This window comes from Eretmochelys imbricata, chromosome 21, assembly GCF_965152235.1.
Source record: "Eretmochelys imbricata isolate rEreImb1 chromosome 21, rEreImb1.hap1, whole genome shotgun sequence".
In the NCBI taxonomy this organism is placed as follows: domain Eukaryota; kingdom Metazoa; phylum Chordata; order Testudines; family Cheloniidae; genus Eretmochelys; species Eretmochelys imbricata.
Window position 1 is genome coordinate 16,653,952 of NC_135592.1, and position 22,319 is coordinate 16,676,270.

General features: G+C 55.7%; 1 protein-coding gene across 2 annotated transcripts in view; it reads left to right on the forward strand.

Annotated features, from left to right (window-relative positions):
* Nucleotides 1-21,304, forward strand: part of ELAPOR1 (endosome-lysosome associated apoptosis and autophagy regulator 1) — a 61,307-nt gene extending 40,003 nt beyond the window's left edge. For both annotated transcript variants that reach the window (XM_077839301.1, XM_077839302.1), the window contains 7 exons: nt 2,276-2,456; nt 6,902-6,998; nt 7,349-7,450; nt 9,473-9,599; nt 10,575-10,753; nt 11,509-11,674; nt 21,125-21,304. In XM_077839301.1, coding sequence (XP_077695427.1) covers nt 2,276-2,456; nt 6,902-6,998; nt 7,349-7,450; nt 9,473-9,599; nt 10,575-10,753; nt 11,509-11,674; nt 21,125-21,193 — 921 coding nt within the window. In that variant the 3' untranslated portion in view covers nt 21,194-21,304. The remainder of the gene's footprint in view (nt 1-2,275; nt 2,457-6,901; nt 6,999-7,348; nt 7,451-9,472; nt 9,600-10,574; nt 10,754-11,508; nt 11,675-21,124) is intronic.
* The last annotated feature ends 1,015 nt before the right edge of the window (nt 21,305-22,319 follow it).

A 22,319-nucleotide genomic window follows, 5' to 3' on the forward strand; every position in this document is an offset into this window, starting at 1 on the left:
AAATACAATTAGGACGGCCAAAAAAGAATTTGAGGAACAGTTAGCCAAAGAATCAAAAAGTAATAGCAAATTTTTTTTAAGTACATCAGAAGCAAGAAGCCTGCTAAACAACCCGTGGGGCCACTGGACAGTTGAGGTGCTAAAGGAGCACTCAAGGACGATAAGGTCATTGCGGAGAAACTAAATGAATTCTTTGCATCGGTCATCACGGCTGAGGATGTGAGGGTGATTCTCAAACCTGAGCCATTCTTTTTAGGTGACAGATCTGAGGAACTGTCCCAGATTGAGGTATCATTAGAGGAGACTTTGGAACAAACTGATAAATTAAACAGCAATAAGTCATCAGGACCAGATAGTATTCCCCCAAGAGTTCTGAAGGAACTCAAATGTGAAATTGCAGAAGTACTAACCGTAGTCTGTAACCTCTCATTTAAATCCGCTTCTGTACTAGATGACTGGAGGATAGCTAATGTGACGCCAATTTTTAAAAAGGGCTCCAGAGGTGATCCCGGCAATTTTCGGCTCGTAAGCCTGACTTCAGTACTGGGCAAACTGATTGAAACTATAATAAAGAACAATATTGTCAGACATATAGATTAATATAGATTATAGACAGATTCATATAATTCGTTGAGGAAGAGTCAACATGGTTTTTGTAAAGGGAAATCATGCCTCACCAATCTACTAGAATTCTTTGAGGGGGTCAACAAGTATGTGAACAAGGGGGATCCAGTGGATATAGTGTACTTAGATTTTCAGAAACCCTTTGACAAGGTCCCTCACCAAAGACTCTTACGCAAAGTAAGCTGCCACAGGGTAAGAGGGAAGGTGCTCTCATGGATTGTTAACTGGTTAAAAGATAGGAAACAAGGGGTAGGTATAAATGGTCAGTTTTCAGAATGGAGAGAGGTAACTAGTCTTGTCCCCCAGGGCTCTGTTCTGGGACCAGTCCTATTCAACATATTCGTAAATGATCTGGAAAAAGAGGTAAACAGTGCTGTGGCAAAATATGCAGATGATACAAAATTACTAAAGACAGTTAAGACCCAGGCAGACTGCGAAGAGCTGCAAAAGGATTCCTCAAAACTGGGTGACTGGGCAACAAAATGGCAGATTAAATTTAATGTTGATAAATGCAAAGTAATGCACATCGGAAAGCATAAGCCCAACTATACTTATAAAATGATGGGGTCTAAATTAGCTGTTAGCACTCGAGAGATCTTGGGGTCATTGTGGATAGTTCTTTGCAAACATCCACTCATTGTGCAACAGCAGTCAAAAAAGCGAACAGAATGCTGGCAATAATTAAGGAAGGGATAGATAATAGGACAGAAAATATCATGTCGCCTCTATATAAATCCATGGTATGTCCACATCTTGAATACTGTGTGCAGATGTGGTCGCCCCATCTCAAAAAAGATATATTGGAATTGGAAAAGTTTCAGAAAAGGGCAATCAAAATTAGTACGGGTATGGAACGGCTTCCGTATGAGGAGAAATTAATAAGACTGGGACTTTTCAGCTTGGAAAAGAGACAGCTGAGGGGAGATATGATGGAGATCTATAAAATCATGACTGGTGTAGAGAAAGTAGATAAGGAAGTGTTGTTTACTACTTCTCATAACACAAGAACTAGGGGTCACCAAATGAAATTAATAGGCAGCAAGTTTTAAACAAACAAAAGGCAGTATTTCTTCACACAACGCACAGTCAACCTGTGGAACTCCTTGCCAGAGGATATTGTGAAGACCAAGACCATAACAGGGTTCAATAAAGAACTAGCTAAGTTCTTGGAGGATAGGTCCATGAATGGCTATTAGCCAGGATGGCCAGAAATGGTGTCTGTAGTGTCTGTTTGCCAGAAGATGGGAATGAGCAACACGGGATCACTTGATGATTACTTGTTCCATTCATTTCCTCTGGGGCACCTGGCACTGGCCACTGTCGGAAGACGGGATACTGGCCTAGATGGGCCTTTGGTCTGACCCAGTAGGGCCATTCTTACTTTCTTATGAGTTTGATAGTCATGTAGGGCCTTAGCAGGTGGGTTTTACCTAGAAATCTCCATAGCCCCAAGTGCCAACATGGGCTGTTGCAGCTGTGCAGAAGGCCAGGACAGTAATGGGGTCTCACAGGTCTGGGCCAAGAAGCATGGTGAGAGCCATACGGAGACGTTCACCTCAAATCCCCGTACCACGTGTGGCTCGTCCCCCTCCCCCAGAAAGCAGAGTGCTGGCACCGGACGGGGGCTGACTGCTTTGCTCCTTAACCCCAGGGAAGGAAGATGGCCACCTGTACGGACAACGTCACCGACATGCGGGTCCCTGATGGGGAGGCGGAGTTCTCGAAATCAGTCACCTCCTACGTATGCCAGTCCATCATTGTCCCTTCTGATGTGATGGGCTACAAAACCATAGTGTCCTCCCAGCCTGTGAGCCTGGCTGACCGTGTCGTAGGTAGGTGCTGCTTCCCCAGTCTGGGGATGGGGACTGGCCTTTCAGGGTCTGATCCAGCCCTGTCCCACACTGGGGCGCTCCTGGGCACCTGGGCAAAGTGGGGTGCCCTGCACCTGCTGCAATGGGAGGAGAAGAGAGGCTGGGCAGTGGTTTGCGGTGGGGTCAGTGACTCCACTCAGGGCAGGGCAGGGAGGGTCAGGCCTGCAGCTCCTGTGCTCGGCCCAGAGTCTGGAAACTGGCCTCCTACCCTGCTCCACTGAGAGGCACCTCCTGGGTGTAAGGCCAAGGACGTGCTGCTGCTTCTTCGAGTAGTGTCTCGTGGGCGCCCCCCTCTAGGTTCTTTTAACCCTAGGTGCCTTTGCGCCCCACGTGCCTCAGATCGGAGATTTTAGGCAGCAGTGTCTGTTCGGCCTGCACATGCGCCCTCCCTGCCTCACGCCCCGCACCGGGCTGCATCGCGCTGCGTGGGCAAACCGCTTCAGTCCCTTCTCAGCCGCCTTGGACTGAGGCGCCCGAGCTGAGATTACCATAACTGTGTCTTGCTCTTGCTCATGGTAGTTCCGAGAGTTTTCCTTAGTTAGTAGCCGGAATCCCTTGCCTCCCTTTCTTTAGTTCACAAAAAAAAAAAAAAAAAATCACAAAAAAATTCTTACTGGGATAGCGACTGTTGCCCATCCATCTACCTTTTTCCCTCACTTTTTCCCCTCAGAGGAAGTGAAACCCGGGAAGGGTAAGCCCGGTTCCCCCAGATTTAAACATCGCCTTTCAGGCCAGGAGGCTATCCCGGTCGGTCACGGACATTCCCGTTGTATATGGTGTCGCGGGGAGTCACGTGTTCCTCAGAAGTGTAATTTCTGCTTCAAATTAAAGTTGAGGGCAGAAAGAGCCAGGAACTAAAACTGCGTCTCCTTACGATGAAGCGCTTGCTCCAACTGGCCTCTGCCCCTGGCCCAGGGACTCCCCTTGCACAATGGTCCCCGACCAGGCCAGCCACGTCAACTTCCTTGGGAAAACACAACCCGAGAGCTTCGAAGAAGAAATAGGTGGAATCCTCTCAAAAAATCTCTAAGAAGCAGTCTCAAGTCCCCATGGTAGATAATTTGCCGCAAAGAGATGGTCCCCAGCCAGGTCGACCAGCTCAGCACCCACGGGTCTGTGACCCATGAGGCTGCAGGCTCCTCAAGTACCGTCACTGCCAGCAAGCCTAAGGACTTTAAGAGCTCTGGCTCTGGAAGATTGGTACCGTCAGGTGAACGGAGCAGTACAGAGAAGACCAGCTCTTCTGCACCACAACTGGCAGAGTCCCCTAGGGCCTCGGTACCTAGTACTTCAGCTCCATAAAAGACCAGACCTACGCCTCCTGGCCGTACACCAAACACATGAGACTTCCGGTACCGTCATCACCTTGTGGCACAGCCACCTCTGCAGTCTCACTTCGTCAGTATTTTGCCCATCCCGGTACCACAGGAGCTTCCTTTCCTAGGGACTTGGTGCTTTCAGAAACGCCTGAATCTCCCCTGCTCAGCCCAGCACCATCCCGTACTGATCACCTCCTGTTCCTTGGAGACGCACGTGATACCGACAGAGTCTTCCTTTACTTCCAGGACTGCTCCACCTCTGCCCAATGAGGAAGAGGAAGACGATGATTGGGGATTTTTCATCAATCTCCCACATTCTGTCCAAGGCTCTCCTTTCGGCTGCCAATGAGCCTGCCTTCCTGAGATCTCTTACCCTCATTAGAGTCAAGCCCCACCCGGTTGGTATGGACACCCTTGGGTGCCCCCACCCATGGCTTTTGCACCACCCCAGTGGCCCTACTTGGACCCTTGGGTGGCTTATTGTCAGCAGTTTTCAAGGGCTTCTAGTGCTTCTCGCCAGGAGAAGAGAAGAGACTCCCCACCAGCATTTCTCTCTCGGGCTACTGATCCACAGGATGAGACCTCTGAGGCCTAGGAAGCGAGACTGGACAAAGAGATTACTCCTTACGACCAACATTTCTCCATCTTCCCCTGACGAACCTACCGCCATGTCCTGGGCTGCTGATTTTAAACCATTTCATAGATTCATAGATATTTAGGTCAGAAGGGACCATTATGATCATCTAGTCCGACCTCCTGCACAACGCAGGCCACAGAATTTCACCCACCACTCCTGCAAAAAACCTCACACCTATATCTGTGCTATTGAAGTCCTCAAATCATAGTTTAAAGACTTCAAGGAGCAGAGAATCCTCCAGCAAGTGACACGTGCCCCATGCTACAGAGGAAGGCAAAAAACCTCCAGGGCCTCTTCCAATCTGCCCTGGAGGAAAATTCCTTCCCGACCCCAAATATGGTGATCAGCTAAACCCTGAGGATATGGGCAAGATTCATCAGCCAGATACTACAGAAAATTCTTTCCTGGGTAACTGGGATCCAACCCCATCTAATATCCCATCATAGGCTATTTACCATGAATGTTTAATTACCAAAACCATGTTATCCCATCATACCATCTCCTCCATAAACTTATCGAGTTTAATCTTAAAGCCAGATAGATCTTTTGCCCCCACTGCTTCCCTTGGAAGGCTATTCCAAAACTTCACTCCTCTGATGGTTAGAAGCCTTTGTCTAATTTCTAGTCTAAATTTCCTGGTGGCCAGTTTATATCCATTTGTTCTTGTGTCCACATTGGTACTGAGCTTAAATAATTCCTCTCCGGTATTTATCCCTCTGATATATTTATAGAGGCAATCATATCTCCCCTCAACCTTCTTTTAGTTAGGCTAAACAAGCCAAGCTCCTTGAGTCTCCTTTCATAAGACAAGTTTTCCATTCCTCGGATCATCTTAGTAGCCCTTCTCTGTACCTGTTCCAGTTTGAATTCATCCTTCTTAAACATGGGAGACCAGAACTGCACACAGTATTCCAGGTGAGGTCTCACCAGTGCCTTGTATAACAGTAATAAAACCTCCTTATCCCTACTGGACCTTATTAAAAGAGTGGCGGACTCCTGCTTAAGGAGTCGCAGCATAAACTACTTGACAGCCTGCACACCACCGCGCCTGCCCGTGTCACATTACCCATCCACGAGGCCTTGGTGGACCCAGCAGAAATAACATGGCATGGCCCGGCCTCTGTAAGAGAGCAAACACAAAACACAATGTTCCCTCCAAGGACTCAGACTTTTTATTTTCACATCCCCCTGAAACTCCTGTGAGCTCGATGCTGTGAACAAACATGGCAGCCAGCACCACCCCAAGTCCACGCCACGCAGCAAAGATTTTAAGCATCTTGATTTATCTGGTTGTAAGTCATGGTCAGTGCAGGATCGCCAGTTACCAAGCCCTCATGGCAAAGTATAGCCATACTAAGATGCCTTTGCTGAGCATCTTCTAATGGATTAGAAGGAGAAGTTTCAGGCAATCGTTGATAAGGGCCAACTGCTTGCAAAGACGTCCCTACAGGCTTCTTTGGATGCTGCTGACACAGCTACTTGTTCCATCTCCATGGCAGTGGTCGTGAGGAGGGCTTCCTGGCTCCAACTGTTGGGATTTCTGAGGGAAGTCCCAACTACGTTTGAGGACCTTCCATTCCAGGGATCAAACCAAGCTTGCCAAGAAAACTGAGAAATCCCTCCACACCTTAAGAGACTCTAGAGCAGGGGTCGGCAACCTTTCAAAGAAGAAGATACATTTTTTTGTTTTTGTCTTTGACTAAAATATTCCGAGAGCTGCATCACACGCAAAATGTTGGGGTGCAGGAGGGGGTGCAGGAGGGGGTTCTGACCTGGGGCAGGGGGTTGGGGTGCAGGGTCTGGGAGGGAGTTTGGGTGCAGGAGGGGGTTCTGACCTGGGGCAAGGGGTTGGGGTGCGGGAGGGGGTGCGAGGGGCAGGCTCTGGCCGGGAGGAGCTCACCACAGGTGGCTCCCAGCCGGCGGCACAGCAGAGCTCAGGCAGGCTGCCTGCATGCTGTGGCCCCACGCTGCTCCCAGAAGCAGCTGGCTGCTGGCACGTCTCTGCGCTCCCCATGGGGGGAGAGGGGCAGCGGGGCACTCAGCCCCCACCAGCAGCACCAGCCTGTGCACAGGGCTCGGCAGGGGCAGGCTCCTGCACAGTGGCGGCAAGCAGTGGCTGCTGCTGTCTCTGAGCAGCTGGCCCCCCCGGTGCTGTGACCATGCTGCAGCCCGACGGGCATCGCTGCGGGCAGGGGGCTGCGGCAGTTTTACTGGGGCATAGCGTCCCCTGCAGATTGTCTGTTCCTGGTGCTCACACGCCAGCCATAAGGAGCCCCATGTGGCTTGCTGATCTAGGGCGAGTGGGCAGGGGAGGCGGGCATGGACCAGCCCGCTGTGCGTGTCTCTCGGCAGTTGCTGGGAGCCCACCCTGCTTCCCCGTGGCCCAGTGCGAGCACTGGGAGTGGAGCTGCTCTGTGCTAGGACCCTCACCCGCTTGGGTGTCATTTCAGGGGTGACGACAGAAACAACCCTGGACAACATCACCTCCCTACCTGAGCACTTCGCCCCCGAGAACACGGGGCTGACCGATGTGATCTTCTTCTACAGGTAACGGGGGCCTCAAGTGCAGGGGGGCAGGCGCCCTGGTCCCTGCCCACTGTCGCCACCTGCATAGCTCGGCATAGCCAAGCGCAGCTCCACGCGGAGCCTTTGCCAGGCCCTCAGGGAACAGTCCAGGACCGTCCTTCCCCACCCCAGAGAGCAAGGGAACCACAGTCATAGCCACGGTCCCCTGGGGCTGGGGGGAGAAGGCTCAAGGATCTTCTCCCCACCCCCGCTGTGTGACCTGGTTCGTAGCCAGGTCCCACAGGACCTGCCTTGTGAAGTGCTGGGCCATGCTGAGCATTCACACTAGACCAGAGGCCTTGCTAAGTGCAGTGCATTTGTCTAACCTGCAGGTCCAATGACGTGACCCAGTCCTGCAGCTCTGGGCGGGCCACAGCCATCCGCCTGCGATGTGACCCCCTGAAGACAGGCTCCGGAGCCCTGTCTGTGCCAAGGTAAGCGCCAGGGCTGCTGTGCACTGTGGGGCCCCCGCCCCTCTCTGGGCAGGCTCGCTGGCTCAGTACAAGGCAGAACAGCTCAGAGAAGGAGTAATGTGCAGGACAGGCTGCCAGACCCTGGGCTGTTTGCAACACAGGGTGTTGATCCGTTCGGTGCCCATAGTTTGCCCAGCAACAGGTTGCGGTGGCAGCTTGCCAGCTGGTGGAGAGCCGTGTCCGGTAGGCACGCTATGGAGCCAGCTGCCCTCAGCCTTCTGAAAGCCCCCAGCAGCACTGCTCCCGGTCGTGCAGCCCTACACGTGGCAGCAACAACAGGAGCCCTAGTGTAGACAAGGTGCTGCTGCTTCAACCACCCTGCAGCGTCCAGACCCACTGTGAGCTGGCTGAGCTGGCCCGTGGGGCCCTCCCTGCATTAGCGCTGCCCCCAGAGCGGAGGACCCTGTCTCGGTAGTAGTGCAAAATGTCTGAGAAAACCAGCTGGCCCAGCCCCATGGCCCAAGGTGGAGTGTTGCATGCTGGGAGTTTCGGTCTCTGGGCCTCCCCCTCTCCTCCTGCTGAGAATGAGCTTCAGGGCACCTTGCCGAAGCATCCCCAGCCCAAATGCCAGCTGCCTCCACTGCAGGGTGTTGCTTGTGGAGGACCCCCTGGCAAGGGAGGGAAGGGCAGGCTGGGAATGCAGATGCAGACGGTGTGGAAGGGGCTCTCCCGACCCTGCACAGGACAGCCAGATTCTTTCCCTGGGCAGCAGCTGGCTCAACCTGAAGGCTGCTTTCAAATCTGTGACCTAGACTGAGGCCAGCTGGCTGCCCTGGGTCCAAACTGGCCCTGCTCCTGCAGTCCTCAGCCAAGCTCCCCCGGACTGTGCTGGGGCAGAGCCGGGCCCTGTGCACTCCCCCCAGGGCCTGACCTGTGTCTCTTCCCCAGCCGCCATCAGGTCCCCTTCTCCTCTGGTGCCATCCAGGCCTGCTGTTCACAAACAGATCAGCATTTCCAGCCCAGCTCCTGGATTTGGGCAGTGCCTGGTGCTTGCTGGGCAAGAGCTCACAGTTCCTCTCCAAATCCACCACTCTGGGATCTTGCCACGCATAGAAACAGCTGCATTTTCACAAATGGCTGCTGAGTTTGGGTGGCCAAATTCATAGAATCATAGAATACCAGGGTTGGAAGGGACCTGAGGAGGTCATCTAGTCCAAACCCCTGCTCAAAGCAGGACCAATCCCCAATCTTTGCCCCAGATCCCAAATGGTCTCCTCAAGCCAATGCTTAAACCACTGAGCTATCCCTCCCCCCCTCAGGCCTGTTGCTCAGAAGTCCTGAGCACGTTTCCCATTGGCATCCACTGAAGGTGTGGGCACCTGGCACTTCTGTGCCTGGGCACTGAGAAACAGAGTCAGCCCAACTCAGTGGCCACACTTGGTTCCCGGGCTGTCTGAATGTGCACAAGGATTTGGGAGGCTGTTTCTGTGCCAGGTTCTGTAACTAAACTGGAGCCAGGTTTGCAGAACATGGCCCAGCCTGTCCCAATGTGCTGTCGCAGTAGGGAGCTTCCCCCATGGCTCTGCCACCTTCCTGGGGTGCTGTGGTGTTCCTCTGTGCATGTGTCCCTGCGTGCCGGCTCCCTGGGTGAGTGCGTCCAAGCTGCTGACCAAGGGAGGGACTATAGCCAGTTCTCTTTGCTCTTCACTCCTGTTCGCCCCCTGGGCCCTGCCCGGCCCTGGGTGAGCCAGCCAGGGTTGTTCCTGCGTCACATCCTATTAGTGATGATCCATTGTGGCCCGGCTAGCCTGGTGCGCCGCCAGGGTGTGATTGGTGGTGGAAAGCGGCCAGCAGGATCTGCATCGCTGGGGAGGTGCCAAGCCAGATGGTGCACCATCTGCCAGCCAGGCCCCAGGGCTTGGACACTAAGCACGCTGTGCCCGGGGTCACGCTGCAGCTCGCTTGCAGCCCTGCCTGGTCACACGGTGCTGCAGGCAGTGACTGGGGCTGGCGGCTCAGGATCCTCCTCATCTCTCCTGACAGTAAATGCCCCGATGGGACATGTGACGGTTGCACGTTCCACTTCCTGTGGGAGACCTCCGCAGCCTGCCCCCTCTGTTCCGCCTACGATTACCACGCCATTGTCAGCGCCTGCCTCCGCGGGATCCAGGTGAGCTCTCACACGATGGAGCTGCGTCTCAATGGGCTGGGGCGGGGAGGGGTGCGTCCAGCTGGCGGGAGAAGCGAGCGGTTGATAAGCGAGCTGATGGGCTTGCACCAGCAATGCAGGGGGCCCACCCTTGCCGTGCTGTTCCCGGCAGCAGCCGTGCCCTGCGTCACACTAGCTGCACGCAGCATTGCAGTGATGCTGCTGCAGGATTCTTAGTCCCCAGTGCCCTAAAGCATTGTGGGAGAGCCCAGCTGGTCTTCAGGGAGCCTAGAGGGTTTGTAGCAGAGACCATAGGCACTGACTCCATGGGTGCTCCAGGGCTGGAGCACCCACAGGGAAAAATTGATGGGTGCTCTGCACCCACCAGCAGCTCCCCCCTGCAGCTCGCCTCCGCCTCCTTCCCTGAGTGCACCTTCCCTGCTTCTCCTCCCAGGGCTTGCTGCCGCGAAACAGCTGTGGGAGCGAGGGGGGAGGAGTGGGAACGTGGCACACTCAGGGGAGGAGGCGGGGCTGGGGCATGGATTTGGGGAAGGAGTCCAATAGGGGCAGGGAGGAGGCAGAATTGGGGCGGGCAAGGGGTTGGAATGGGGACGGGGCAGGGCCCGGGGCAAGCACCCACCGGTGCCAGGAGAAGTTGGCGCCTATGGCAGAGGCCAGACTCCCCCACTTCCATGGGAAATTCCCACAAGTCCCTGGGAATCAGTGCCCTACCCAGTCCTTGTCTCCAAGTGGAGGTCAGGGTGAATCGGGAGCTGTCGAGGTGGTGGGCAATGGTCCGGCAGGGCCTGAAGGGAGTGCACAGCAAGCCCAGAGCTACTGGGTGTGGTCCTGCCAGGGCTGCCCCAGCAGAAGCAGACTCCCTTCGGCATGGTGCTGCCCAGGTGGAGTGCTGCTCCGGGGGCCTGGCTTCACCCCCACGCTCCTGGGACGCTGTGTGGGACTGAAGGGGGGGGCATGGCTGTTTGCCCCCTGCAGAGAACCACGTACGTGTGGCGGGAGCCGAAGCTCTGTGCAGGCGGCGTTCCCCTCCCAGAGCAGAAGGTCAGCATCTGCAAAGCCATGGATTTCTGGCTCAAGGTGGGGATCTCGGCCGGGACCTGCGCGGCCATCCTGCTGACTGGCATGACCTGCTACTTCTGGAAGAAAAACCAAAAGTGAGTAGCTGCCACCCTGTTAGAGGGCTGCTGCCCGGCTCTTCCCCTGGGGTTCGTCCTGACTCCCAGGGAGGAGTGTCCCCTGCTGGCCAGCACCACCTTCTCTGGGGTGTCCATCGGGAGGAGCGGATGGCTCCAGGCGGCTGCTCAGCCGGTAGCCGGGAGAGGAACACTGCGCCCTGTTGAGCCTAGCACAGGAACTACCTCTTCATCGCAGTCTCCAGAGAGATCACACGGTTCGATACCTAGGTCGGTCTGCTGGACATGGGGCCCTGCCAGGGACAGACCCGCTTGCTGCGGGCTGGATACAGATCTCTCTGGACGCCTCCCCCCACTGAGCCCACACAATCACTCCCTCACAGCTCGCTCCCTGCTGCTGGATCCCGGGCTCGGCTGCTGCCACCTCCCGATGCCTTGACCTACCAGCTCAAGTGGCTGCCTGGCCTCCGCACCCTGGAGAATACAGCACATCCCACCCGCTTGCACAAACCTCAGCGGGATGCCCCAGGGAGCTGCAGGCAAGGGCTGCCAGGAGCCACCGCTCCCAGAGCTGCAGAGAGGGGCAGCCCACCTGTCCCAGGGAGATCAGTGTCTGCATCCCCCATTTTTACTGCACCCCAGATCTTTTGATGGTTTCACCACCCCACACCCTCTGAAAACCAGGGCCTTACACTACACAGATCCTTTTGTGTATAGCTCTGAGGTGCCCACACAAAGGGCCCGTGCCATCCATTCTGCTCTTCCTTCCCCTGAAGGTTGGAGTATAAATATTCCAAGCTGGTGATGAACTCAACTGCCAAGGACAGTGAGCTGCCAGCCGCCGACAGCTGTGCCATTATGGAGGGGGAAGATGTGGAAGATGATCTGATATTCACCAGCAAGAAGTCTCTCTTTGGCAAGATAAAGTCCTTCACTTACAAGGTGGGTGCCCATCCCCTGTGCCATTGCTGGGGGCAGCAGCTGTCACCAGCTCCCCAGATCAGAGGTGAGCCTTTGAACCCACTTGCTTTGACAGTTAGGATGGGCAGAAACGCTGCTGGGGTGCTGATGGAGTGGCAGAGGGGACGCTGGTCTTGTGGTTATGTGGTCTTGGAGTCCAGACTCCTGGGTTCCTTTCTCAGTTTAGATGCAGGCCATTTGCAAGCCACCAGCACCTCTGGGCCCCACTGTCCCAACCCAGTTTGCCAGCAGGGATTTGGAGGAACCGCTAATGTTCCCAAGAGCCTCTCACTCCCCACAGCATTCACTGATCTCACACACACTCCTTGCATGCCTGTCCCCAGAGTTGCAGTGAGCAAAGAGCTGGAGGACAGACAGGGCCTAGTGTTCTAGTGAAATGACAGGAGGGATGGGAACCCTTCACCCACCCCGGGTGTGATCAGGGAGTTCTTGGCCTGCTGTGAACTGGGCCTAGTGCAGACTTACCTCAATCTTGGAGTTTGGCTCTCTAGGAAGCTCTCCCCAGCTTGGCTGGTCCTGGGATTTTCCCTGCAGGGCCTCCTGTCCCAGCCCCTGTGTCTCCCTGCTTCGTGCCTATCAACTACTGGGGCTTTGCAAATAGAATCTGAAGCTGTCTTCGCATGCTGAGCAGTTTCTCCATCTAGCCACTGGGGAAGCAGTTACACCAGGAATCTTCTTGCTTTCAGGTCCCTGATGCATGGCATCCAAGGCTATCTCAATACCTAGCAGCTGTGTGGTGTAAACTGACAGCCGTGGCACTCTCCCTCATCTGTGCTAATACCCCAGCCCCGCCTGCTGCACCCCCTGCTCTGCTGATGTAGGATTACAATGTTCTTACCTGCAGGGTTACAATGAACCACTTTGCAGTCCCCAGTAAGGTGCTGAAATACAAATAAACTCCACAAATAAACTTTCCCTGGCCTGGGCCTAGCTCTGACCTCAAGGCAGCGGTGCTGGGCCCTGGGTCTGTCCCGGATCTGTCGCTGGAGTCTCCTGCCCCCAGAATGCTGCCCGTGATCGCTGGGACTGGAACCCGCTTTCCCACCCCAGCATTGTTCATGGGGCTGTTACTACTTCCAGTGCTTGCTCATGTCCATTCAACCGAGGGGTGTGTTCGCCGCATGCACCGGGTGCCAGACGAACACCCCCTCAGCAGTGTCCATAGGGGACTGGCTCTGGTGCCCCCTGGAATGGCACGCACATGCCGCGGAATATGGGCATCGCCGGCTCCTCATACCCTCAGTTCCTTCTTGCCGCCAGTGACAGTGCTGGAACTGTTGAGGCTTCAGCTAGCGCTGTTGCTTTCTTGTTCGTACGAACTCGTTAATCCTTGTTTTATAGTGTCTAGAGTTTTCTGTTAGTGTTAGTAAATCCCTTAGCTATAGTTAGAGCTATAGTTAGATGGCCCAGTCCCCAGGCTTTAAGCCCTGTGATCGCTGCAAGAGGCCCATGCCCATCAGTGATCCACACAGCAGCAGTCTGCCTTGCTTGGGCAAAGGCACATTAGTGAAAAGTGCAAAATTTGCAAGTCCTTCAAGCCAAGGACTAAGAAGGAGCACGATATTCGTTTAAGAGCACTCCTGATGGAGTTGGCCCTCACCCCGGCACCGGAGCAACGCTCCGACTACCGTGACCTCGGTACGCAGCACCCCACTGGGACCGTCCACGGGCCGGCACCGGGCCCCATCCATTGCTCCGGCCAAGAAGATGGTGCGAGGTCACTTTCCAACCTCCCACAAGGGAAAGGATAAGATTGGGTGCGAGCAAGGTCCTGTGCCAGACACCTCTTCACCCCGGTCGGGATCTCGGGCCCAAGCTCTGGTTGAGCAGGGTACCCCAGCCCCCTCCCCAGCAGCCACCCCAGATAGTGGCAGAGGCCTCGGCCAGCTCCAGGTACTGTCCACGCCGGAGGCCCTGCAGGTGGCGCAGGAGATCATGACCCTCCCGGTGCTGCCCACACCGGCTCCTGCAGTTCCCCGGTCATGGGGTAAACCCGTGTTCAGACTGTCACGGTCCCTACCTCAGCAGCACCGTCCCCCGTCGCGGGGGACGTCCTGCCAGCACTCACCCTCCCGTACCCAGGGCGCCTCTGACTGTGAAAGGCAGGCGCAGCACAGCCCCCTTCAGTCACAGGCAGCGAGGCTCGCGGCACAGCTCGCCAGCGACCAGGCGCAGACCTCTGGAGGCATGTTCCCCCCAGCAGGAGTACAGGTCCTGACACCCAGTATCTGCAAGACCATGGTAGTGCTCCAGGGACCAACTCTACCATTCCTCAGACTGTCACCGATCCCCTAGGAGGGCATCACCGCAGGTGGGCACTTCCCGGCACCGGGCCCGTTCCAACTTCCAGTCCAGCTCCTCATCCCGGTACCATTCGTCAAGTGCGAGATGCAGATCGCCAGCCCTCGCGGATCCGTTGAACGCCACCGGTGCCCAAGACCCCACTCCAGATCGGACGCCAGGCGGCATCGGTCAGGGCAGAGCCACCGTTCCGCTCTGTCCTGGTCGCCTGGGAGCGACCGCTCAGGACCCAGCCCTGGTTCGGAGCGAGGTTCCCCGACAGTGGGACAAGCTCAGGTACCGGCGGTACTGGCTACATTGTCGGCACTGAAACTGGCCCCGTGGTACCCATGGAACCCTTGGTGGTTCACCCAGCGCTCTCAAGCCGCCCCCTCAGTGTCCAGAGCCTTGGAGAGACCAGCTGCCCCTTTCTCCCTCCCTCCTCCAGTGCACAAAGCCTCGGGCATGAGGACCCCACATGTATGTTCCCGGCCCTCCCCGCAAGCAGTTCAAGCCACAACAGCCTCAGGGCCAGGGGAGCAAGCCTCGCCAGGAGCCTCCCCGTAAGAAATCCAGAGGCTACCAGCAGTGTCCTAGCCAACAATATTTGCAGGCCACTCAGTCAAGCTCAGCCTGCAATAAACAGACAGGCAAGTGCTTGTTTTGAGGGTATGCCCGAGGATGACATAGAATCATAGAATATCAGGTTTGGAAGGGACCTCAGGAGGTCATCTAGTCCAACCCCCTGCTCAAAGCAGGACCAACCTCAACTAAGTCATCCCAGCCAGGGCTTTGTCAAGCCTGACCTTAAAAACCCCTAAGGAAGGAGATTCCACCACCTCCCTAGGTAACGCATTCCAGTGTTTCACCACCCTCCTAGTGAAAAAGTTTTTCCTAATATCCAACCTAAACCTCCCCCACTGCAACCTGAGACCATTACTCCTCGTTCTGTCATCTGCTACCACTGAGAACAGTCTAGATCCATCCTCTTTGGAACCCCCTTTCAGGTAATTGAAAGCAGCTATCAAATCCCTCCTCATTCTTCTTTTCCGCAGACTAAACATCCCCAGTTCCCTCAGCCTGTCCTCATAACTCATGTGTTCCAGTCCCCTCATCATTTTTGTTGCCCTTCGCTGGACTTTCTCCAATTTCTCCACATCCTTCTTGTAGTGTGGGGCCCAAAACTGGACACAGTACTCCAGATGAGGCCTCACCAGTGTCGAATAGAGGGGAACGATCACGTCCCTCGATCTGCTGGCAATGCCCCTACTTATACATCCCAAAATGCCGTTAGCCTTCTTGGCAACAAGGGCACACTGTTGACTCCTATCGAGCTTCTCGTCCACTGTAACCCCTAGGTCCTTTTCTGCAGAACTGCTGCCCAGCCATTCGGTCCCTAGTCTGTCGCGGTGCATGGGATTCTTCCGTCCTAAGTGCAGGACTCTGCACTTGTCCTTGTTGAACCTCATCAGATTTCTTTTGGCACAATCCTCTAAATTGTCTAGGTCCCTCTGTATCCTATCCCTACCCTCCAGCGTATCTACCTCTCCTCCCAGTTTAGTGTCATCTGCAAACTTGCTGAGGGTGCAATCCACACCATCCTCCAGATCATTAATGAAGATATTGAACAAAACCGGCCCCAGGATGGAGCCTTGGGACACTCCGCTAGATACCGGCTGCCAACTAGACATGGAGCCATTGATCACTACCCGTTGAGCCCGACAATCTAGCCAGCTTTCTATCCACCTTATAGTCCATTCATCCAGCCCATACTTCTTTAACTTGCTGGCAAGAATACTGTGGGAGACTGTGTCAAAAGCTTTGCTAAAGTCCAGGAATAACATGTCCACTGCTTTCCCCTTGTCCACAGAGCCAGTTATCTTGTCATAGAAGGCAATTAGGTTAGTCAGGCATGACTTGCCCTTGGTGAATCCATGCTGACTGTTCCTGATCACTTTCCTCTCCTCTAAGTGCTTCCTCTCCTCTAAGTGCCTCTAAGTGCTTCAGACATACTGGACTGTTCCCAGAATCCTCCCTCCCTTATTTTTGCCAACTGCCTTTCTCCTTTCCTCCCTGCGATGGCATCTATAGCATCAGACTGATGGATCCTCAGTATGGTGGTGCGGGGTTACACCCTTCCGTTGCTTTCTATCCCTCCTTCCCACCTCCCCTCCCCGTCCCTCTTCAGGGACCCTTCTCACGAGAGTCAGCACTCCTCACGCAGTCGAGTTGGTTTCGGACACCTCGGACCACGGCTGGGGGTGCATCTCAGCACTCTCCAGACCGAGGGTACGTGGTCCCCAGCGGAAATGACGCTCCACATAAATGTCAAAGACCTCAGGGCGGTGCACAGAGCATACGTGGTCTTCCTATCTCACCCATTGGGTAGAGTGGTCAGTGTCTTGACGGACAACACAGCCTCGATGTTCTACATCAACAGACAAGTGGGAGCGCGATCCTCTGCCAAGAGGCACTCCGTCTCTGGGACTTCTGCATCGACCCCCGGAATCCATCTAGAATCATAGAAGATTAGGGTTGGAAGAGACCTCAGGAGGTCTAACCCCCCCACCTTTAGGTAGTTGAAGGCTGCTATCAAATCCCCCCTCACTCTTCGCTTCTGCAGACTAAATAAGCCCAGTTCCCTCAGCCTCTCTTTGTTAGTCATGTGCCCCAGCCCCCTAATCATTTTTGTTGCCCTCCGCTGGACTCTCTCCAATTTGTCCACATCCCTTCTGTAGTGGGGGGACCAAAACTGGACGCAATGCTCCAGGTGTGGCCTCACCAGTGCCAAATAGAGGGGAATAATCACTTCCCTCCATCTGCTGGCAATGCTCCTACTAATGCATCCCAATATGCTGTTGGCCTTCTTGGCAACAAGGACACATTGCTGACACACATCCAGCTTCTCATCCACTGTAACCTCTAGGTCCTTTTCTGCAGAACTGCTGCCTAGCCAGTCGGTCCCCAGCCTATAGTGGTACATGGGATTCTTCCGTCCTAAGTGCAGGACTCTGCACTTGTCCTTGTTGAACCTCATCAGATTTCTTTTGGCCCAATCCTCCAATTTGACAAGGTCACTCTAGACCCTATCCCTACCCTCCAGTGTATCTACCTCTCCCGGCATCTTAGTGTCATCTGCGAACTTGCTGAAGGTGCAATTCATCCCATCATCCAGATCATTAATAAAGATGTTGAACAAAACCAGCCCCAGGACCCACCCCCGGGGCACTCCGCTTGAGACCCGCTGCCAACTAGACATTGAGCTGTTGATCACTATCCGTTGAGCCCGACAATCTAGCCAGCTTTCTGTCTACCTTATCATCCGTTCATCCAGCCCGTACTACTTTAACTTGCTGGCAAGAATACTGTGGGAGACCGTATCAAAAGCTTTGCTAAAGTCAAGATACATCACATCCACCGCTTTCCCCATATCCACCGAGCCAGTTATCTCATCATAGAAGGCAACCAGAAGCGTGTCACTTTCTGGGTACCAGGAACATGCTAGCAGATCATCTAAGCAGGGACTCCTCCTCTCGCCGCCGGCGGGTGCTCCACCTGGAGGTAGCCGGCACGACCCCCAGAGGTGGGGGACTCCCCAGTGGATTTGATCGCCACCAGACAGAACTGGAGGTGCAACAGGTTTTGCTCCAGATGGGGTCTAAGCAAGGGCTCCCTCTCAGACGCCTTCCTCCTGCCGCGGGCAGGAAGCCTGATGTACGTTCCCTCCGATTCCGCTCACCAGCAACGTCCTAGTGAAAATCAGGAGAGACAAGGTGCAGGTTATCATGCTCGCCCCGACATGGCCTCACCAGCATTGCTGCTGTCAAGACTGGCAGTGATCCCTCCATGGCCCCTGCCAAACTGACCAGATCCTGCTGTCACAGGATCCTGGCCAACTCTTGCACCCCAGCGTCACATCCCTCCTCCTCATGGTGTGGACGTGGCGTGGCTGAACCCTGAGGAACAGGCCTGTTCAGAGGGGGTCCAACAGATCCTCCCCGAGAGTAGAAAGCCTTCAACTAGACAGACGTACCTGGCAAAGTGGACGAGGTTCTCCCACTGCGTGGCCGAACGGGGCACCTCCCCTTCATATTCTTCAGTGCAGTCGATCTTGGACTACCTGCTTCATTTGAGGAAACAGGGCCTGGCGCACTCCTCTATCAGGGTGCATCTGGTGCATTTTGGCCTGTCATCGGCCCACTGGGGCAGACGGTGGTCTCCCATGACATGACAGTCAGATTCCTCAGCTGTCTTTTTCCACAAGTTCAGTCCCTGGTCACTCAGTGGGATCTCAACTTGGTTCTGTCCAGGCTCATGGGCCCACCCTTTGATCCTTTGGCCTGGTGCTCCCTGCTCTCACCTATCATGGAAGGTAGCTTTCCTGGTGGCAGGGACGTCAGCGAGTCTCTGAGCTGTGAGCCCTGACCTCAGAACCACCATACACGGTCTTCTATAAGGAGAGAGTCCAGCTTCAGCTCCACCTGGCCTTCCTTCCCCAGATGGTGTCTGCTTTCCACAGATATCTTCCTTCCACTCTTCCGCCCCAAGCCCCACAAGACCAGTGAAGAGACGTAAGAAGGACCCTGGCTTTCTACCTAGATTGGACAAAGCCCTTCCGTAAGTCGACTCAGCTTTTCATCTCTACAGCTGATTGGATGAAGGGCCCCTGGTGTCCACACAGAGGATTTCTAAAAGGGATCACCTCTTGCATTCGGACCTGCTACGAGTTGGCAGGAGTCCCTCTGCCACCGATCATCAGAGCCCACTCGACCAGAGCGCAGGCATCTTCAGCGGCCTTCCTGGCACACTTCCCGATCTAGGACATCTGTCGAGCCGCGACATGGTCCTCTGTGCACACGTTCATGGCCCACTATGCCATCCCTCAGCAGGCCAGGGACGATGCTGGGTTCAGCAGAGCTGTGTTGCAATCTACACATCCGTGAACCCCTACGCACCTCTGAGGGGTCCTGCTTGGGAAGTTGAATGGACATGAGCAAGCTCTCACCTTTTTCCGTCACTGGTGTTCTTCGAGCACATGTCCATTCCACCACCCGCCCTCCTTCCCCACTGTCGGGGTTTCCGGCAAGAAGGAACTGAGGGTGGGGGGAGCTGGCGGCGCCTAGCTACCGTGGCATGTGCGCTGCTCCAGGGGGGCGCCGGAGCCGGTCCCCCGTGGACACCGCTGAGGGGAAGACTTCCGGCACGGTGCTCGTGACGCGCACACCGGCATTGGATGGGCGTGCGCAGCACACCTCGAAGAACAGCAGTTACGGGGAAGGCGGCCTGCGTTTCCCCTCTCGGCTGCGCGTCTGTAGGGCCGATGCCAATAAAGTAAGAGGACGAGGCAGCCCCCAGTTAGAGAGACCGGGCACGAGAGGCGAGAGGTGGCATCAGCTTTGCCCTGCGTGCGGGAACAGCCCAGCTTGCTGGGGGTGCAGCGTGGTCTCGGGGTCTGAGCGGGGAGCCCAACACCTGGGTTTTAAGCTGCAGGGTGAACTTGGGCAAGTCACTTCCCCTCTCTTTGCCCTCCCGTGGCAGGGCCTGTCCCCTGCTCTGCAGCACCCGGCACAACGAGGCTTCAGGCCTGGCTGGGGCCTTTCGAGGCTCCCGTAACCCGGATAACAAATGAGCATGAGGCCCAGAGCTGGGCCTGCCAGTGCTCAACTCCCCACTCTGCAGCGGACGTACTGTCACTGCCCATCTCTGGGCCTCAGCTTACCCATCTCTGAAATGGGGCTAATGAGACCGACCCCTGAGCCAGGGCAGGTCTCAGGCTGGACCTTATTTGATCTAGTTCCTTGGGACTCTCGGGTGGCTGGCGCTAGAGAAGGTGATTTATTTCTAGGAGTAAGCTGCTAATGTGGGGCTCGCCTCCAGCCCCGGTTGTGTGTCCATTCAGCAGTGCTCAGAGGCTCCACACCCTGCATCTGCTGCCATCCTCCCACCTGCCATGTGCTGCCCCTCCGGCTCACCCCAGCTGGGGGATGAGGCTCCTCTGGGACCCTGGGCAGGAGGGATGGAGGCCGGCCCAGAGGAGTCTCACTGTGGGTGTGGGGTGCTTCTCCCTTGGCCCTTCAGCTCACCCGTCTCATCCTGTGGTGAGCCGAGGGAAGGGTGCGGCGTGTGCTGGGGCTGGAGGGAGAGTGGAGAGCAGGGTGGCGGGGCAGCAGGGAGGATCAATGAATCTTTGGAGTGGGGGAGGGGAGGCAGAAGCTCCTAGGGCCTGAACCCACCAGTCTCCCCCCATTTGTTCGGAGGCTGCCCTGGCTTGCAACTCCCCTGCTGGCGGATAGAGGGTCTGACGGTTGGCTCTGAGCCCGGCAGCTCCCTGGGCTGCAGCTGGAGCTGTGGACACTCAGCACCTCTGGAAATGAGCCCAGAACAGTCCAGGCCTGGAGTCCGTGCTGCTTCGTGGAGCTGCTGCTCCTTCCCTGGCACCCCTCCTGACTGTGTCCGGCTGAGTCTCCATGGGCAGCCCAGGCTGCAGGGATCAGGCCCTGGGGCGTCAGCGCGTCTAGACACAATGCAGTGACATGCGGGGAGGGCCCAGCTTGCCCCTCTGTCCAGTGGGGCCAGTCCCGAGGGTGTGGGAGGTGTTGCTTATTTCCACCTGCGCAGCTCCGCTCACAAAGGCAGGGTTGGAACCCGCAGTCTCCTGGTGCCCCCCGAGACTGTGGCGGGATCACACAGAGCAGTGGGGAAAGCAGCTGCAGAGCTGGAGTGGCGGACTGCAGGGTGCTTTAGCAGACAGGGTGGCCGCTGGAGGGAAAGGCACACTAGCCTCACGTACAGGGCCGTTGCAGTTCTCCTAAAGCTAGCTCGCTGTCTGGGCCGTTGCCAGCTGATTGGAGAAATTCTATCTAAACCAGGGCCCTCAACCTAGGGGCACGACCCTGGGGGCCACAAACAGGTGCCAGGTGGTCACAACCATCCTGCCCTTCCCAGATTGCTATTGGGACCGGGATTACCTTTGTGTTCTGTGTTTGTACAGCGCCTAGCGCCACGGGTCCTGCTTCAGCAGCAGGCTCCTAGGCACTGTGGGCATATAAGTCCATGGGAGGCGCTCCTGGGTGCAGGGTGAGGTGCGCTGACCAGAGCCTACTGACAGCCGCTCTCTGTTCCTGTTTCCAGAGGACGTCGGACGGGTTCGATTCTGTCCCGCTGAAGACCTCGTCGGGCAGCACAGACATGGACCTCTAGGGGAGCCTCAGCCCCCCTGCCTTTGCTGCAGGATACCTCGCCGCTACCCCTGGTGAACCCTGCGCCCTGACACCTCCTTGTGGCCTTATCAGATACACTTTTCACTTGAGCTGTTGTTGCTTTTTTAAACAAACAAACTCTGAAGTTAACATTCCCTCCAAAAGAAATCGCCAAATACAGATGTGTTTTTAAACGACACATTTGCCTGTTTCCTGTGTCCAGACAGGCTGACCCACATCTCTGGGTTTCCTCGTAGTCCATGTCTCGCCAAATGACTGTGTCCAAACTCAGTCACAGTGGTTTGTGCTTTCCCTTTTCTAAGACCCCTGAAATCAACCAGGTTCCCCTCTGCATCCAAGCCTGGGAGCCAGCCTGTTAGCCACAGCCTGCTTAGGGCCTCGCCCGCTCGCACCGTGGGCCTGCAGCAGAGGCCAGGGGACTAATGCAGAGGTCTGATTTGCACAAGACCCTGCCAGCAGCAACATTAACCCGCTGGAGACAGGAGTTCTCTCTACACCACACAGGCAGTGCCCGGAGAGCGCTGATTTGATGGGTCCCTTTGGCAGGGAAGCAAGGGGCTTGGAAAGAACAAGAAAGCAGGTTGCTTTCTTTTCCTTTTCAAACTCTGGGCCCTCTGATCACAGCTTCCCATAGAGAAAGGCCCACTCTGAAGTCAGGGTCCAAACACCTCAAAGTTTGGCCATGTTCAGACACAGGGTTTCAGTTCAGCCAAGTCTCGCTATCAGGAAAGAGACAGGGCCGGGCTGTTGTAAGCACCAAAGGGATCTTTATCGAGGCTGCAGGACACAGGCAGAACGCGTGGTTCCCTCTGGCTCTCTAGAGAACGCGTGGTTCCCTCTGGCTCTCTAGAGAACGCGTGGTTCCCTCTGGCTCTCTAGACAACGCGTGGTTCCCTCTGGCTCTCTAGACAACGCGTGGTTCCCTCTGGCTCTCTAGACAACGCGTGGTTCTCTCTGGCTCTCTAGACAACGCGTGGTTCCCTCTGGCTCTCTAGACAACGCGTGGTTCTCTCTGGCTCTCTAGAGAACGCGTGGTTCCCTCTGGCTCTCTAGAGAACGCGTGGTTCCCTCTGGCTCTCTAGAGAACGCGTGGTTCTCTCTGGCTC